The following is a 16,630-nucleotide window of genomic DNA, read 5'->3' on the forward strand; positions in this document are numbered from 1 at the left end:
TCAGTGCATCTTCCATCAGCAGGGTTCCCATTAAATCTACCCTTCTACACCATAGAAACCCAAGGGAGGGCAGTGCTGGGACATAGTGTCCTTTCAGGTAAATCTCCATCAAGCCATCAGGGGCCTAGCAGGTTTAGGGATTTTTTGAATTCCTGCATCAGCTGTAGGGAATCTGGCCAACTGTATGAGAGACAAGAAAAGCTTTGCTAATGACATCATGAATAGATCGGAATATGAACAAGAGGCTGCTCGGCAGCTCTCCAACACCACTTTCTACAAGCCATTACCCTCTGATCCCACTGAGGGTTACCAAAAGAAACTACACCATTTGCTCAAGAAACTCTCTGAAAAAGCACAAGAACAAATCCACACAGACACACCCCTAAAACCCCGACCTGGGGTATTCTATCTGCTACCCAAGATCCATAAACCTGGAAATCCTGGACGCCCCATCATCTCAGGCATTGGCACCCTGACAGCAGGATTGTCTGGCTATGTAGATTCCCTCCTCAGGCCCTACGCTACCAGCACTCCCAGCTATCTCCGAGACACCACTGACTTCCTGAGGAAACTACAATCCATCGGTGATCTTCCTGAAAACACCATCCTGGCCACTATGGATGTAGAAGCCCTCTACACCAACATTCCACACAAAGATGAACTACAAGCCGTCAGGAACAGTATCCCCGATAATGTCACGGCAAACCTGGTGGCTGAACTTTGTGACTTTGTCCTCACCCATAACTATTTCACATTTGGGGACAATGTATACCTTCAAATCAGCGGCACTGCTGTGGATACCCACATGGCCCCACAGTATGCCAACATTTTTATGGCTTACTTAGAACAACGCTTCCTCAGCTCTCGTCCCCTAGTGCCCCTACTCTACTTGCGCTACATTGATGACATCTTCATCATTTGGACCCATGGAAAAGAAGCCCTTGAGGAATTCCACCATGATTTCAACAATTTCCATACCACCATCAACCTCAGCCTGGTCCAGTCCACACAAGAGATCCACTTCCTGGACACTACGGTGCTAATAAGCAATGCTCACAAACACCACCCTATACCGGAAACCTACTGACCGCTATGCCTACCTACATGCCTCCAGCTTTCATCCAGACCACACCACATGATCCATTGTCTACAGCCAAGCTCTTCGATACAACCGCATTTGCTCCAAGCCCTCAGCCAGAAACAAACACCTACAAGATCTCTATCAAGCATTCTCACAACTACAATACCCACCTGCTGAAGTGAAGAAACAGATTGACAGAGCCAGAAGAGTACCCAGAAGTCACCTACTACAGGACAGACCCAACAAAGAAAATAACAGCAAGCCACTAGCCATCACCTTCAGCCCCCAACTAAAACCTCTCCAATGCATCATCAAGGATCTACACCTATCCTGAAGGACGACCCATCACTCTCACAGATCCTGGGAGAGAGGCCAGTCCTTGCTTATAGACAGCCCCCCCCAACCTGAAACAAATACTCACCAGCAACCACACACCACACAACCCAGGAACCTATCCTTGCAACAAAGCCCGTTGCCAACTGCGTCCACATATCTATTCAGGGGACACCATCATAGAGCCTAATCACATCAGCCACACTATCAGAGGCTCGTTCACCTGCACATCCACCAATGTGATATATGCCATCATGGGCCAGCAATGCCCTCTGCCATGTACATTGGTCAAACTGGACAGTCTCTACGTAAAAGAATAAATGGACACAAATCAGACATCAAGAATTATAACATTCAAAAACCAGTTGGAGAACACTTCAACCTCTTTGGTCACTCGATTACAGACCTAGAAGTTGCAATTCTTCAACAAAAAAACTTCAAAACCAGACTCCAACGAGAGCCTGCTGAATTGGAATTAATTTGCAAACTGGATACAATTAACTTAGGCTTGAATAGAGACTGGGAGTGGATGGGTCATTACACAAAGTAAAACTATTTCCCCATGTTTATTCCCCCCACCCCATCCCCGCCTGTTCCTCAGATGTTCTTGTCAACTACTGGAAATGGCCCACCTTGATTATCACTACAAAAGGTTCCCCTCCCCCCCCTTGCTGGTAATAGCTCACCTTACCTGATCACTCTCCTTACAGTGTGTATGGTAACACCCATTGTTTCATGTTCTCTATGTATATAAATCTCCCCACTATATTTTCCACTGAATGCATCCGATGAAGTGAGCTGTAGCTCACGAAAGCTTCTGCTCAAATAAATTTGTTAGTCTCTAAGGTGCCACAAGTACTCCTTTTCTTTTTGCTAATGTTAACTTTGATACTATGTATTATGAAGGAATGGGGACAGGGGACAAGAAGGCAGCCCTGATCCTGCAAAGACTCATGCAAGTGCTTAATTTTGTACACTGGCAGTAGTCCCATGGAAGTCAATGGAATGACTCAAAATTGGTAAAATAAAGCACATGCATAAGTCTTTGCAGGATCATGGCCTTCATTTTTGTATTTTTTTTTTAAGAGTATCATTCCTTGGGATTACATCGTAGCAAACCTAATGTTAACAATGCCTCTTCCTTGTCAGTTGGGTATAGAATTGTATTGCCTGACTTTTTAAAAAATTGTTTAGCTGTGCAAACAATGCTATATAACAAAGTTTCGCGCATGTAGGTCCTGGCCCAAAATGGGAGGCAGCATGGTGTTCAGGAAGTGTAGTCTCTCCGACAGCTCCATGACATATTGGGGAAATGTACAAGCTGCAATAACTATTGGACCAGTGCTGCCTAATCTGCCAGCAAGTCCAACTGAGGGGCTATGTCCATCCCTGGATTTTGAGCAAAGTGGAGGTGTGGCATTCTTCTATCCCCTTGAGGAACCTGCAGAAGGGGCCGGGACAACCTGTCCAATAACGAATAGGTGTATGAACTTGAAGTTTATCAGGGAGAAGAGAGTATGCCAGGAGAATCCATAAGTACACCAGCAATAGCCAGATGATAGAAGGTCTGGGAGTAACTGTTCAGAACATTTGTCTAGGGCCAAATCCAATATCCCTTACTCAGATAAAAATCCCACTAAAGCAGTGGCGGTGGAGCATTTTTAATAGTGGGGGTGCTGAAAGCAAGCCCTTTTACCACTATCCACTCCACCCCACCCCACCCCCAGGGCTGAGGCCGGGACTCCAGGCGTGTGGGGCCAGCAGCCGGGATCCCGGGCACAGAGCTGGCAGCCGGGAGCCCGAGGGTGCTGCAGCACCTCCTGCACCACTAGTTCCCGTGCCTATGCACTAAAGTTAATGGGAAATTTGCCCAATGACTGAGTAAATACTGCAGGATTTGGCCCTTGTCTTTTTAAAGGAATCCAAATGTTAAGCCTATACAAATCCAGAAAATAATGCTCAGCCCACACATTACAAAGATTTTTTTCTGTTCCTTATGTCATGTCCGGCAGTCCAGTGTTGTTTCCACTGTTCCTCCTGGGCTTCTATCTTCTGAAAATAGCATATGGAAACATAACATTTAGAACTGGAAAAGATCTGTTAGGTTATTTAATCCATCCCACTGCCAGTGTAGGGTTGTTCCTGACAGTATTTTCTTCAGGCTTGTCCAGTCCAGGTTTAAGTGACTCATATGATTGGGCTTCCCAGCCTTTTCCCACGCTTGGCCCTGCGTAATGCTCCATTGCTCAGGTCTTATGTGGGTGAAGTGAATTCCAGCCTTCAGAAGATACTCTCTATTTCCATAGCATCACAGCCTAAGAGTAAAACAAGCCCTCAACAGAATTTGCCTTCCCGAAAAATCTCTGGGGGTATTTTGGTATTTGTGTGAGTGCCACCAACACACCACAGCAGGAGCCAAGCCCCCCCCCCCAAAACTGAAACCCATCACCGGTGTGGGAAATGAAATCCTTTATTCAAACTGTGACAACCAGATTTACCAAGTGTCTTTACTCCAAGCTAGGTGTGGACTGGGGTCAGTTCCAGTGGGGACAAACCCAACAAAGCCATAGCTTGACCCTTTTGTGGGGTGGGTTTGTTTGCTTTTGTTTGGTATGCATTTGTTTGAGATGACATAGGATAATAAACAGCTTACTGAATAACTGAAGTATTTATTTTCTTATATACATTTAAATATGGCACATCTGACAGTAGTTGTATGATAAACTCAAAATGATAATCAAAGCTGGACAGTAGATCAAATCATTCAGTGCTGAACATATTAGAAGCCAAATTCTGTACACTGAAGCTCTGAAGAATGTTTCACCAAAGAGATGCACTAGCTAAGAATTCAGAGACTATTTAGTTCAAATTCCTGAACTGCTGGACGGTGACGTTCACTCTACTACACATATACCAGTCTCATCCTCCATATAACAGTGTTGAGTTGGCTCCTTCCACTCTTCCTTTCCTACAGCTGGTAATCTTTCTACTGTAGTTATCCATTAGAAGACAGCTATCAATGACCCAGAGGGTCCACTAATAGTTAGTGATTAATCTAATAAATAAATGCAGACTGGATTCATTCTTCTGCGATTAATGTGGAAGATGTCCCATGTTTACTAATGATTTAAAAGTCAGTGACAGCTACTTTGCAAAGCAGTGTGTTTCTGGGAGAGAGGGGGAAAGCTAGATCAAGGATTTTCTTTGCTTTGTGACCCATGAGAGCTTCTCTTCTCCTTTGGACAACGACAATGCTTTGTACACACTGGCTTTGCAGTTGAACATGTTCTGGGTTGGAATGGGCACTTGTCCTCACAGCTGTTTAATAAAGAGAGAGAGGGGGGGCATGATAATGTGATAGCTCTCCACTTGTATATCCTTCAATATTTTCAGCATCTTAGCATATTTACCCAAAATGTAATGCCCTTGCATGGGAGGAGATTGGGAAGACATGGAATGGATAGGTCCAGTAGTTCCACATGAAAGGGCAAACCTAGATAAAGAGAGGCATCTGCATGGAGGACTTCCCCTTTCACATCATTCTGCTGACATCCCTTCTCTTTAACAAGATGTCTTGCCATTGCCTGAATTTCCCAGCAGTTGCACAGTAGCAGCCCTAGAGTGCCCCCAAGTTAATGTTGCTTTAAAGAGTAAAGTAATTTCTAATCAGATTCCTACGTGGAAACCCAAGGGCCCACCAGATGGCAATGCTGAAGAGAGTAGCTGTTTCCTTGCTTCATGCCCTCTTGACCTTGAAATCCTGCAGAGTCCTCACATCATAGAGAATCCCAGGAGAGGGAGCAATACTGTGGAGCTAGCAGTCCCCCCGCCTCTTTCTGAGCCCCCTTCAGAGCAGTGAAGGAGCCACTCTAGTTCAATATCTTTTAAATTATGTGAATGCAGTACTCCCGAATGGTGCTGAAGTGATATCTTTGCAGATGAAGCACTCTGCTTATCCACAGGACAGATACAACACAGACAATGCAGGCTTCCCCACACAGCTTCAAGGTACCTCAGCCCTGACCTAGAGGGTCTATCTCTAAGCATGAAAGGATAGTTAATTTCCCACCCCCATTAAGTCCTTGAGTACTCTGCTGAGGTGGTGAGAAAATATGCTCATTTAATGGTAGGTATTATGTGATGATGATTTTTGTCACATGGACACCTGTTCGCTATGAATTATATTGAGACTATTAACTTATTTCCCAAAGGCCACTGCACAGGAGTCAGATGGTAATGACTGTCAGTCACAAGGGACATGGACTGAATCTGAACCACCTGGAAATGAAAGGCTCCAAATCCCATCACAAACCCTCTGGGCCATACACTGTCTTCAGATAAGATAGTTAAAGAAATCGTTCCCCAGATATTAGAAACAAATATGTCTGTGCATGAAGGGTGCTTAGAAACTACATAACAAATATTAGCAACTCCTCTTTTCACTTAAGTAGCACCTATTGTCCAAGGGTCTCAAAGTGCTTTAGCTAAACAAACCTCACACCTTCTACAAGTATTATTTCCATTTTACTGATTTGTTAAGTGACTTGCCCTGGGTCACACAGTGAGTATCTGGTAGAGTCGAGAATACAACCCAGGGTCTTGACTTCCTGTCCTCTGGTTTCATCATTAAATGACACTATATCAATAGATTGGGACCGATTGGGACCGCAAAGAAAACTGGCAAACATTAAAAAACAACTACCCCCAAAACTACAAAAGTGGATTGTATTTTAAAAGTTCACATGTATTGCTTAATTGAAAAGAACATGGTTTTCATGTTGCCCAGCTATGTTAAGAGGTGTGAAATTGAAAGGGAAGAAACACATACCTGCAAGTTTCTGCATGAAATATCTTGTGTTTCTGAGAGCAGCTCTCCTGGCTCTCCCTACACAAATAGCAGCTGCAGTTCTCTTTATTTTGGAAAAAATCGGTGGGACATTTCCATCTACAGATACACTCACAATTATCTTCATCAAATTCCATATGTGGTCCACACTTAGCCAGCTCAGCAAGAGGAGGGAGTCCTGTAACAGACAAATCTTTTGGCAATAAGGTCTGTATGCCCAGATTCTGCTTTAGATTATATGATTGTATGTGTGGAAATTCCATTGAAACCACCAGGATTTATGCATGTGTACATGAAGGGGGAATCTGATCCTAAGAATTTCTATTAGGAGTTAATATGCTGGATGAGACCTCCACCAAACTGAAGAGAAGATTGGGATGATTTCCTTGCCTCTGAGGGAGCTATACTGCTAAATCACCCCTGACACAAACAACCTACAAAAAATATTTGTGAGGAGTTTTTTGATTTTTGAATACAGTAGCTCCTTAAGGTATTTAAAAAACCAAACATGTATCCAATACAAAGTACAAACAACATACACACAACACTGTGCTTCTCAATCAATGCACTCAGTATATTTTTTCAGAAACAAAAGTATAAACAATTCTAGCAAGGTACAGCCTAGTCTAAGTCTGTTTGCTAAGCACTCTTCTTGGTTAATATGATGAGGGCAATGTGAAAACATTTTGTTTTAATGGTAAAAGCAGAAAATAAATGACTGCTCCTAAATACCTCACCCCTTCTCTGCAAACATGCACATCCTGGCATACCAGGAGATTTATCATGGCAAAAGGTGAAGATTTTTATGAGAGCCCTTAGTAAAGTGTTGGCAGCACACCCTGGTTAAAGGTCATAGCATAGAATGTGTCATTGGAACGGTAATTTCCTGTAATTTTATAAGTAGGTCTTGGATTTAACCTATGGAATGTGAAATTTAACCTATGACTATGACCTCTGGAATCTGAGCTCTGACCTCAATGGCCAGAAAGGATATACTCATTATTTGAGGGAAGCCTCCATCGTTGTTAACTTAATACCAGAAATTAACAGCCAAACAAAATAAAAAGCAAATATAATTTAAAGATACAGAAATCTGCATAGTTTCTGGTGAAATGATCCCCACGCCCTTCACCCTTTGGGTGATGAGCCTTGGCATATATTAATTGGTGTAGATTGTTCAATTCTCTTTGCTTTAGCCTCAAGGTCTTATTTAAAATATAATTTGTCTAGGCTACTGTCAAACTGCAGCAAATGATTGTTCAGTGTTGCAAATGTTTGCCTTACATCAGTAAAAGGCATAATACAGTTATTATAAGTCACTCTGTTTATCCTTTTGTTAGCCCATAGCACAAATGGCTAGATGTTAGGTGCAATATGAGTTTGCCTGGTGCCCCCCTCATCCCCACACTTTGGTCTTCCTGTAAAGTATCAAATACTTAGCACTGATAAAGCCAGGATACCATGCTTGATGGACTAATGATCTGATCCAGGATGACAAACCTGTGTCCCAGTAAAATTGCTTTCTTGTCTGTTAATGCTAAGAGAGTGTACTAGATAGGAAGAGTTTATGGAGCTATGTGGTTTTATTTTAGGTCACTGGCCTAGGAATGTAAATGCTTGCCAAATTGCTTTTATTACTGGTTTGTATTCTTTATTTTGTTGAATGTAAGATCATCTAGAAAGACAAGATTTTCTTCTGTGTCCATGTAGTCCAGGTATATTAGATTCCCATTATTTCCCACCTGAATATAAATATTGTATGGTATTTAGGGAGATTTTAATACCTCTCAATATGTTCATCTGGAAAGATTCTTTAGATTTATAGCAGTTTGTTTATTTTCCCCAAGGAAAGTTTTCAGTTGATTTCTTTTATGGATTCAACTGTTCTCCACCAAGAAAACAGGAAGGAAGCAATAGCTGATAATGACCGTATGGTTATATACCAAGATGGATGCTTTCTTAGAAGTCACGTCTACATATCATTGCTACTAACTTTATTCTGTTCAGTTTGTATCCAGTAGCCTAACAGAGCACCTTACTCTCACAAGTAGCCCCATTGGTATCATAGAGAGTGTGCCCTGGTCTTGCCTGCATGCATAACTCTCTCCATACACTGGGTGAGGACTGAGGAGAGAGGGAGCAAGTCACAGCTCAACCCTGAGTGCCAACTTGCCAGCCAGGGAACGAGCTGGGCACAAGGGGAAAGAGAACAAAGAGCCTGTAAAAGGCTTGAGTGAAACATTCCCTCCTTCCCCGACACATGAGGGGACCACAGGAAGCATTATGCCTCAGAGGGTGTCTCTCAAGCACATTTCCTCTCAAGTGCAATTGATGCCATGTCTAGCCTATAAGAACCAATCATGTGAGGAATGGTTTGCAGGATCAAACTCTCGAATTACTGGGGGCAGAAGTCCACACTCTGCACATTTTTATTCATACGACCCTACTGATTTCAGTCAGGTTTTCATGTGTGCACTATATATGAAGGTAGAACGTAGCCCTGAATTTGTGCGGTAATATCTTTGCCAATTTATTTTAAACCCAGAAAAACATGAACATTTCTTGAATACAGGCAAATAGATGGGGGATACTAAGTTGAAAGCCCCCTAAACAAACGACTAAGTCATCTGTGTACAATGACAATTCAGAGTGATTGCCAGCTACATTAATTCCTTCCAATACATTGCTATTCCTTAGTCCCATTGCTAATATGAAAAGGCAAAAATGCTCAGAAGAAAATGAGATGAGGTAACACCATTTGTGTGTGTGTTTACAACTAGAGTGCTATATAATAAGGCAATGCAGTCTACTGATTTAGAATCCAAGAGAAATCTCAATGAGAAAACGGAGAGAACTTTATCAAGCCCCTTCGGATAGAGATGGTGGCTGCAGAAATGTCAGTCAACAATACTACTTTTACCTTCCCTTCTGCCAGGATGTTCTTTATCTACCACGCATTCACATTTGTTGCTGTCCCATATCAAGCCGCTGTGACAAAGTTTGTTGGTAAAGGGGCAACTAGAAGGAAAAACAATATGGTCAGGTATTTGAAAAAAGCTTCACAAGAACTCTGCCATGTACATTGGCCAAACCGGACAGTCTCTACGCAAAAGAATAAATGGACACAAATCTGACATCAGGAATCATAACGTTCCAAAACTGGTAGGAAAACACTTCAACCTCTCGGCCACTCAGTAAAAGACTTAAGGGTGGCAATTCTGCAACAGAAAAGCTTCTATAAACAGACTCCAAGGAGAAACTGCTGAGCTTGAATTAATATGCAAACTAGATACCATTAACTTGGGTTTGAATAGAGACTGGGAGTGGCTGGGTCATTACACATATTGAATCTATTTCCCCATGTTAAGTATCCTCACACCTTCTTCTCAACTGTCTAAATGGGCCATCTTGATTATCACTACAAAAGTTTTTTTCTCCTGATAATAGCTCATCTTAATTAATTAGCCTCTTACAGTTTGTATGGCAACTTGCACCTTCTCTGTATGTAAATATATGGAACATATAGTAAGAAAATTATATATATATATATATATTTTCTTACTATATGTTCCATTCTATTCATCTGATGAAGTGAGCTGTAGCCCACGAAAGCTTATGCTCTAATAAATTTGTTAGTCTCTAAGGTGCCACAAGTACTCCTGTTCTTTTTGCGGATACAGACTAACACAGCTGCTACTCTGAAACCTGAAAAACACTAGTCAGTTAGTGTGCTCAAGACAAGTATTTACTGCCAGACCTGTCAACTGTATTATGTGAATTAATGGCAATAGCAGTGCTTAATTTATGCCAGGGCTTGCTAGGGCTGAGCCTCAGCACCTCTAGGCTTGGCAGTTCATAGCCCTGGCGCCTCTGGGCTTGCCATGTTATGAAAGTAAAAAAATTGCTTGAGCCCTGGCACCTCTTTCATTACAAATTAAGCATGGTGTCATATTACCCTAGATAGGAACACTGTGGCAGTCTGCACTGATGTCCCAATCCAATGATGCACAAGTTAGGAACGGGCCTAACTTTAAGGAGATGAGTAGGTACATTAACTGCGATGGGCTTACCCAAGTGCTTCTAGTTAGGTAATTGCTGAATTGTGGCCTCAATCTGGCTGCCAAATATGTGCAGACTAAACCTGTTTACAGCAGGCTTGAGTTTGGCTCTATAAGTTTGAAGAATACCCAGGATGTTTGAAAACTAGTGGGAAAGCAAAAGATGGAAAAAACCAGTAGTGAATGACTTAAAATAAAAGAACTTCCTAGTTAATGCAATATACTCTGTGTCTTTACAAAATATTACAGAGCCTTACCCATCCTCCTCTGGGTACTGGACAGATCTTCGTATGATGGCATATTGGTGATGCTGAGCAGTTGATAAGCATCTACAACGTGTGTGGTTGGCAATTTTGACTGGCACTGGCTCTGGTACACTTGTCAAAGGAACTGAAATCTCAAAGAGCTAGGAGAATGAAATATGCTGTTCAGTTTCTATTATACAGCTTAAAATCTTTTAAATGCCAGCTTCCTCCCCACTGCCATTTCCCCCCCTTGCCCTTCCTCTTTTCTTCTGGTAGCCACCACAGGTCTGACCTAAGTTAACCAAAAGGGAAAATTAAGCAATGCCCACTGAGCTAGGAACTGATCAGCTTAGTCAACCCAGGGCTAACAAAATAATATATTGTAAATATCATTTGCTGAGCAATCAACAGTATGTTTCAGGAATAAAGCTGAAAAACATGTAGATGACTGGAACTTGTTTTCACATACATTAGCAATGTAACCTCAATCACTTATATAGAGACTCATTTATCATCTCTGTCTCAACCTCCAGTGGATGTTTCGCCATGAAGCCTACAATTTTTCTGTAAAGAAATAAAGAGCTCAGGGAACAATTCTGTTCTCAGTAACACTGATGTAAGTCTGGAGTAACTTAATTGACTTTAGTAGAATGATTCTGGATTTATATGGTTGTATCTGGGAACAGAATGTACTCAAAAGGTTTTTGAAAATAGCTATTTTGAAGGAAGTTAAAAGAATGTTACACTCCGCAGAATTGAATAAAGTTTAGTTTTTTAACAGACTTATGAACTACTGCTCCAAGCATAACTACATGAATAAATAAATGATTTCTAGCCTAACCCAGACCTCTGAGTTAGTCAGACATCTGTGGTATACATACAACAGCTCATAAGAGCGCTCTCCTCCTGATGTGAAATAGAACTGATTAACAAACATCTACACAGATTCATAGATATTTAGGTCAGAAGGGATCATTATGATCATCTAGTCTGACCTCCTGCACATAGAAGGTATTGGGCCTAATTCACCATTGCGTTACTCCAGTTTTATTCCAGCACAACTCCACTGAAATCAATGGAATTACACGGATACACAACTGGAATAACAGAGGTGGATCAAGACCACTGGTTTAGAATGCTTGTTCCAGGAATATTTTAACTTTCTCTTTAAACAATTGTCCATGAATTTTGTACCAGTGCAAAAACTTTTCATAAGTAGAATTTAATGCATCTCTATAAAGGCATAAAGTTTTAACAACTGTAAATTAATAGTGCTGCCTGCAAAATTCAGGTTATTTGCTGCCTGTTGCTACTTAGCAGTCAGTATCTGGCTCTTGATTTAAGCCTACATGTTCAAAAGCAATTTATGATTTTGGGCACTGAAAACCTAAGGCATTTGTATTGAGGGCACCTGATTTTCAAAGAGAAGCTGCACAACACTTGGAAAAATCAAGCTTCTTTAAGGCATGTGAAGCAGGGCACCCAAACGATGAGACACCTAAAACCACTAGTCACTTTTCTTTTGTCACTGGTCACAATTTTCAAAATTTAGAACTTATCTCTGAGGCACTACACATCAGATTTCCTACAGAATCTATTAGGTCAGTGGTGCTGGGAGTCTCCATGAGCCACTAGCATCAGGCAATCCCAGGTCTCAATAACTATAGAATAAAGAAGAATTAAACTCGTTAACGCTACATGAGACCATAGTCCATTCACATGAACTTATTCTCCACTGCTGTGAACCGGGTTTCGTCATGTATACTTGTGTAAAGTGGGTATAAAATGGCACTAAATCATCATTCACCAGGCCTTATTCACTCTGTATCAATACAAATGTATTCTTATCATTATGACTGTAGAGAATAGCTGTATCCTCAGGTATCTCCATAACTGGCTTTCAGAGGCCCAGCATCCTCTTCCCTCACTTTGTTTCAGAGCCAGTGACAGGCAAGAAGGAAGACAAATGGTTTCAATTACCGTTTTTGAAACATAAGTTGTGCTTGTGTTCATACAGCCCAGGCTCTCCTCATTGCAGCAACCTCCACATCGGAACACATTCACACAGGGAGGCTTAAAGAACTTGTTGGTGGTTGTACCTAGCTCTTTGGCAACTTCCACGCAGGTCTCCCTTGGCACACACTGAGTTTTTTGCCATTCCTCATCTATGACTGCAGAAAGCACAATCATTATGAACAGTATTAAAAAATAATAACTGCATTCAGTTAAAAAGGCACAGTAAGCAGGTCTGGGGTGGAATCCAATGGCAAAACTCCCATTGACTTCAATAGGGACAGGATCTCACCGATAAGCAAAGACATTAAAACATGACCAGTGTATTTGAGTGCCTCCATTTTTGGATACCCAGCTTGTGGCACTTTAAAGGAACCTGATTTTCAGAGGGAGGTGCTCAGTGCTTTCTTAAAATCAGGCCCCATCAAGATGTCTCAAATTGGACACCCAAAATCACCAGTCACTTTTAAACATCTTGGCCTAGGATCCATTTATTTGCCATTGTGCAATTAGGACTTTGGGGCATGGATTCTGATTTTCATTACAGCAGTGTAAACCTGGAGTAACTGCATTAGAGTCAATAGAGTTATTCCATTTGATACCAGTGTATCAAGATCAGAATCTGACTTTAGGTTTCCAGTTAAAGTAGAAAACAATGTGCTCTCCAAACTAATTTAATTGTGTGCACATAATCATTCAAGATGTCACCTGCATAACAGAAATACTCTTCAAGCACACATTCTCCCACTATTTAATCACTTTGAAAAACTGAGGTGTTGTAGGGAGACTAGGTCAGAGAAGTGGGTTTTACATTTTGTTCTGCAAGCACTGAGGTTTGTGGTCATTCTGATCTCTTCCATGTGAGAGTTACATATTCATGGAGCTCAGGTAAGATGAAGATGAAGAACAAAACCTTGAATTTGCCCTGGTAGTTCATGGGGAACCAGTAAAGAGAGACAAGCAATGGGGTGATGAGCATCTACGTCTTTGACCTAGTCTTCACACAATACCACCACATTAAAATAAAACATACACCATAGACAGAGATCAGTCCCTGATGACTGGGAGAGGGGAAGAGAAATATAAGTTTATGTGTATGATTTTAATAGGTGCTCAGTCAGATTCTGTGGTGATTCAGGGCATATTAAAACATTAATAGAGTTGGCCTTGGAATAATTCTGCCTTAGAAGATGGGGAAGACCACCTAACAGGATTTTTCTACCACAAATTTTAATTATTTGAATTTAAATTATTTTCTCACCTGGATTTGGCGGGGATATTTGGCAGCTCTGTATCTGGAGTTAGATTTTAAAGGGAAAAGAAAGCTAACAGTTCCTCCAGATGGCACAAGTAAAGGACATCTGTAGACTATTGATTCATCTGTTTACACTTGTTACTCTTTCGAGAGGGTGACTGTTCTTCTAACCTTATTAGCTGAGCAGTTATGTTACTTTTAGGTGTTGATAAAAGTCTATTGCCATACACTGCACCAGTGCCACTTGCTGGGCTCATCTGTTGTGTCGTTGTGTGGACAAATGGAGGATTATCAGTTGTCTGCAATCTTGCTGTTTCACTAAATGAGAAACCTAAAGGTTGATTTCAAGTTTTCTATAGAAAAACCTAGCAACTGGCACTGGACATTAGTTCAGTACAATGACTGGATCATGACTGCTAATGCTTCTGTGCATAATTCTTAAAGGTGCATAGATAAATTCCATGTCCTTTAACTATCCCCTCCAGGCGTTCTCAGATCATGATGTACTAGGATTTTGTTGTCTTTAAAATAAATTCTGCGAGTGGTGGGAACACTTTTCTTAAGTAGGTCAGGATGGTAAACACCAGGAAGGGAGAAGAGCTATTTAAGTTTAAGAAAAATGTTGGCACAAGAATAAATTTGGGTTGGAAATTAGAAGGTATCTAGCCATCAGAGGAGAGAGGCTCTGGAATGGCTTTCCAATAGGAATTGTGGGGGCAACAAACAACGTAGTTAGTTTTAAGACAGGGCTTGACAAATCTGAATGGAATTGTGTGACAGGGTTGCCTTTGGTGGTGCACAACTGCTCTTGGTAGTCCTGGGCGGGTCTCTGGTTTATGTCTTATGTTCCTTCAGCCAGTCACCTGCATTGGTCAGGAAATGATATTTTTTCGCTAATGTATTCTGCTTTTTTTGGTCTCCTTCCTCTGAAGCAACAGAAATTGCTACAGATGGAGATTGGACACAGGATAGGGTGGATTGGTGCTCAGAATTCTCTCTCTGGTGCTTGGCTGATGAGCCTTGCTCAGATGCTCAGAGTTGGACTCACTGTCATACTCAGGGTCAGGAAGAGATTTTCCACAGGGTCAGACTGGCAGAGACCATGTGTGGGTTCACCGCCTTCTGCAGCATATGGTGTTGGTTGCTTGCTTGGCTCATGTAAGCATCTCTCACTAAATCAATTCCCTGCCATTGGAGAGGCCTCAGGTGCTGGTGCAATTTGGTCCCTCCTGTCCTTTGCCTGTGGCACACAATAGTTAAGTTGCTTGAGGGTTGTAGTACTTTGGTCTAATTCTAGTTGTTGGGTTTAGTGTGCGAGTGCTGGGTGGCGGTTGGTGGCCTGTGATATACAGAAGGTCAGACTGTTGGTAGCCCCTTCTGGCCTTAAATTCTGACTCTGACTCTAAATCCCATTCAATCATCTAAAAGCTAATTTAGTGAGGGCATTTTGGTCTGTGTCTTTGTGCTCCAGCTCAGAGATGAATAAGCAAAAGATGTGAAAGTGTCAGCAAAGATGTGAAAGAGGGACTGCAAATATCCTAGAAGTCATACGGGAATAGGATCACTGTTTTCTGGCTTCCACACAGGGAAGTGAATATTCTGGTTGTAGTCACATCATATCAAGTTCAGGACTGCACAATAAAAGGAACAGATCTTTTACACCTTGTTACTTCACAGCTTGTATAATAAGGGTATGTCATATAATATCTATTCACTTCATCAAGGAACAATCACTGTCTCTTTGTTTGAGTTCAATGAACTTAGATTAAATCTTGATTCTCTCATTTGAAGGGAGTTGTATTTTAATTCATTCTAAGTGGGGATCTAGATTATGACTAACCTACATCTCATTCAGGTATTAAGTCTGTTTTTGTTTCAGCACCTACTTCTACTCTCCAGATAGATTTTCTCAGACCTCTTAAAGAAGATCAAGGCAGTACCTCCTTGCTAAATAGCTCTCACCCATACATATTGGTGGCAACCTCTCTGCTGATGAGGTGTCTTATATCAGAACACAGCTCATAAAAGTAGAAATTCCAATGCTTTCTGTAAAGCTCATTTGTTTCTGCCTGCAGGCAAATTCCATGACTTAACATTTTGCTGTTGGCAGTCCCCCTCAGCCAGCCTTTCCAAGCCATTCCTGCATGTTTACTTCTCCTCTTGTTTTGTTGACTGGCAAATCCATATTTCATATATCTTTTCTTTGGCTTGTGTACAGAGAGCACTAAACCAGCTCTGACCATAAACCAGGGAGACGTATGCAGGCTGTCGCCTAACACGTTCCTTCATATGATATCGCTTTCCTTGTTCACCATTTCCCCTCTGAAGTTGATCTATTCTAAGAATGCCTGTTTATTTAACTCCTAGTCACAGATGTGCTTGGTGATCCTGAAGATGATGTTGATGATTCATGAACAACCACACACTTACCTCTCAGTGTCTCAATGTCATAGAAAGCAGCAGCAAATCTGGTGGAGCGATGCGATGCAGATCTGGAATCTAAATGGGAGAGGCTTTTGAGTTTTAGTCTGCATTTCCACAGCTTCCAGTCCTCCGCGTGAGTGATTCGAAGCAGCTCTTCCAGACTGGCTGCGTTCCTTATCAGCTGTTCTGACCGTTCCAATGCTGACAGAGATGCCCTCTGCGACGAAAGAGGAACATCAGAAGGGCAGTGCACTTGCAATGTGTACAGAATGCAGCATATAAGAACAACACTTTCAAAAAACAGCATTTTCCTTACAGTGAGGCAGCTCCAGGAGACATTGCGCTTACCTGAGACACAAAGCCTGCTGGAGCTCC

The 16,630-nt window shown here is 41.7% G+C and overlaps 1 protein-coding gene across 2 annotated transcripts in view; it reads right to left on the reverse strand.

Annotated features, from left to right (window-relative positions):
- Positions 1–4,048: 4,048 nt before the first annotated feature.
- VEGFD (vascular endothelial growth factor D) overlaps positions 4,049–16,630 on the reverse strand; it is a 33,350-nt gene continuing 20,768 nt past the window's right edge. Inside the window, exons 2-8 of one of the 2 annotated variants that reach the window (XM_027832706.3) lie at positions 16,262–16,472; positions 12,544–12,734; positions 10,576–10,724; positions 9,181–9,278; positions 6,243–6,438; positions 4,825–4,907; positions 4,049–4,732 (exon numbers count right to left, since the gene is read on the reverse strand). In XM_027832706.3, coding sequence (XP_027688507.1) covers positions 4,542–4,732; positions 4,825–4,907; positions 6,243–6,438; positions 9,181–9,278; positions 10,576–10,724; positions 12,544–12,734; positions 16,262–16,472 — 1,119 coding nt within the window. In that variant the 3' untranslated portion in view covers positions 4,049–4,541. The remainder of the gene's footprint in view (positions 4,733–4,824; positions 4,908–6,242; positions 6,439–9,180; positions 9,279–10,575; positions 10,725–12,543; positions 12,735–16,261; positions 16,473–16,630) is intronic. The other variant, XM_007070500.3, reaches the window with a different exon arrangement.

This window comes from Chelonia mydas, chromosome 1 (genome assembly GCF_015237465.2).
Source record: "Chelonia mydas isolate rCheMyd1 chromosome 1, rCheMyd1.pri.v2, whole genome shotgun sequence".
Taxonomy (NCBI): Eukaryota; Metazoa; Chordata; order Testudines; family Cheloniidae; genus Chelonia; species Chelonia mydas.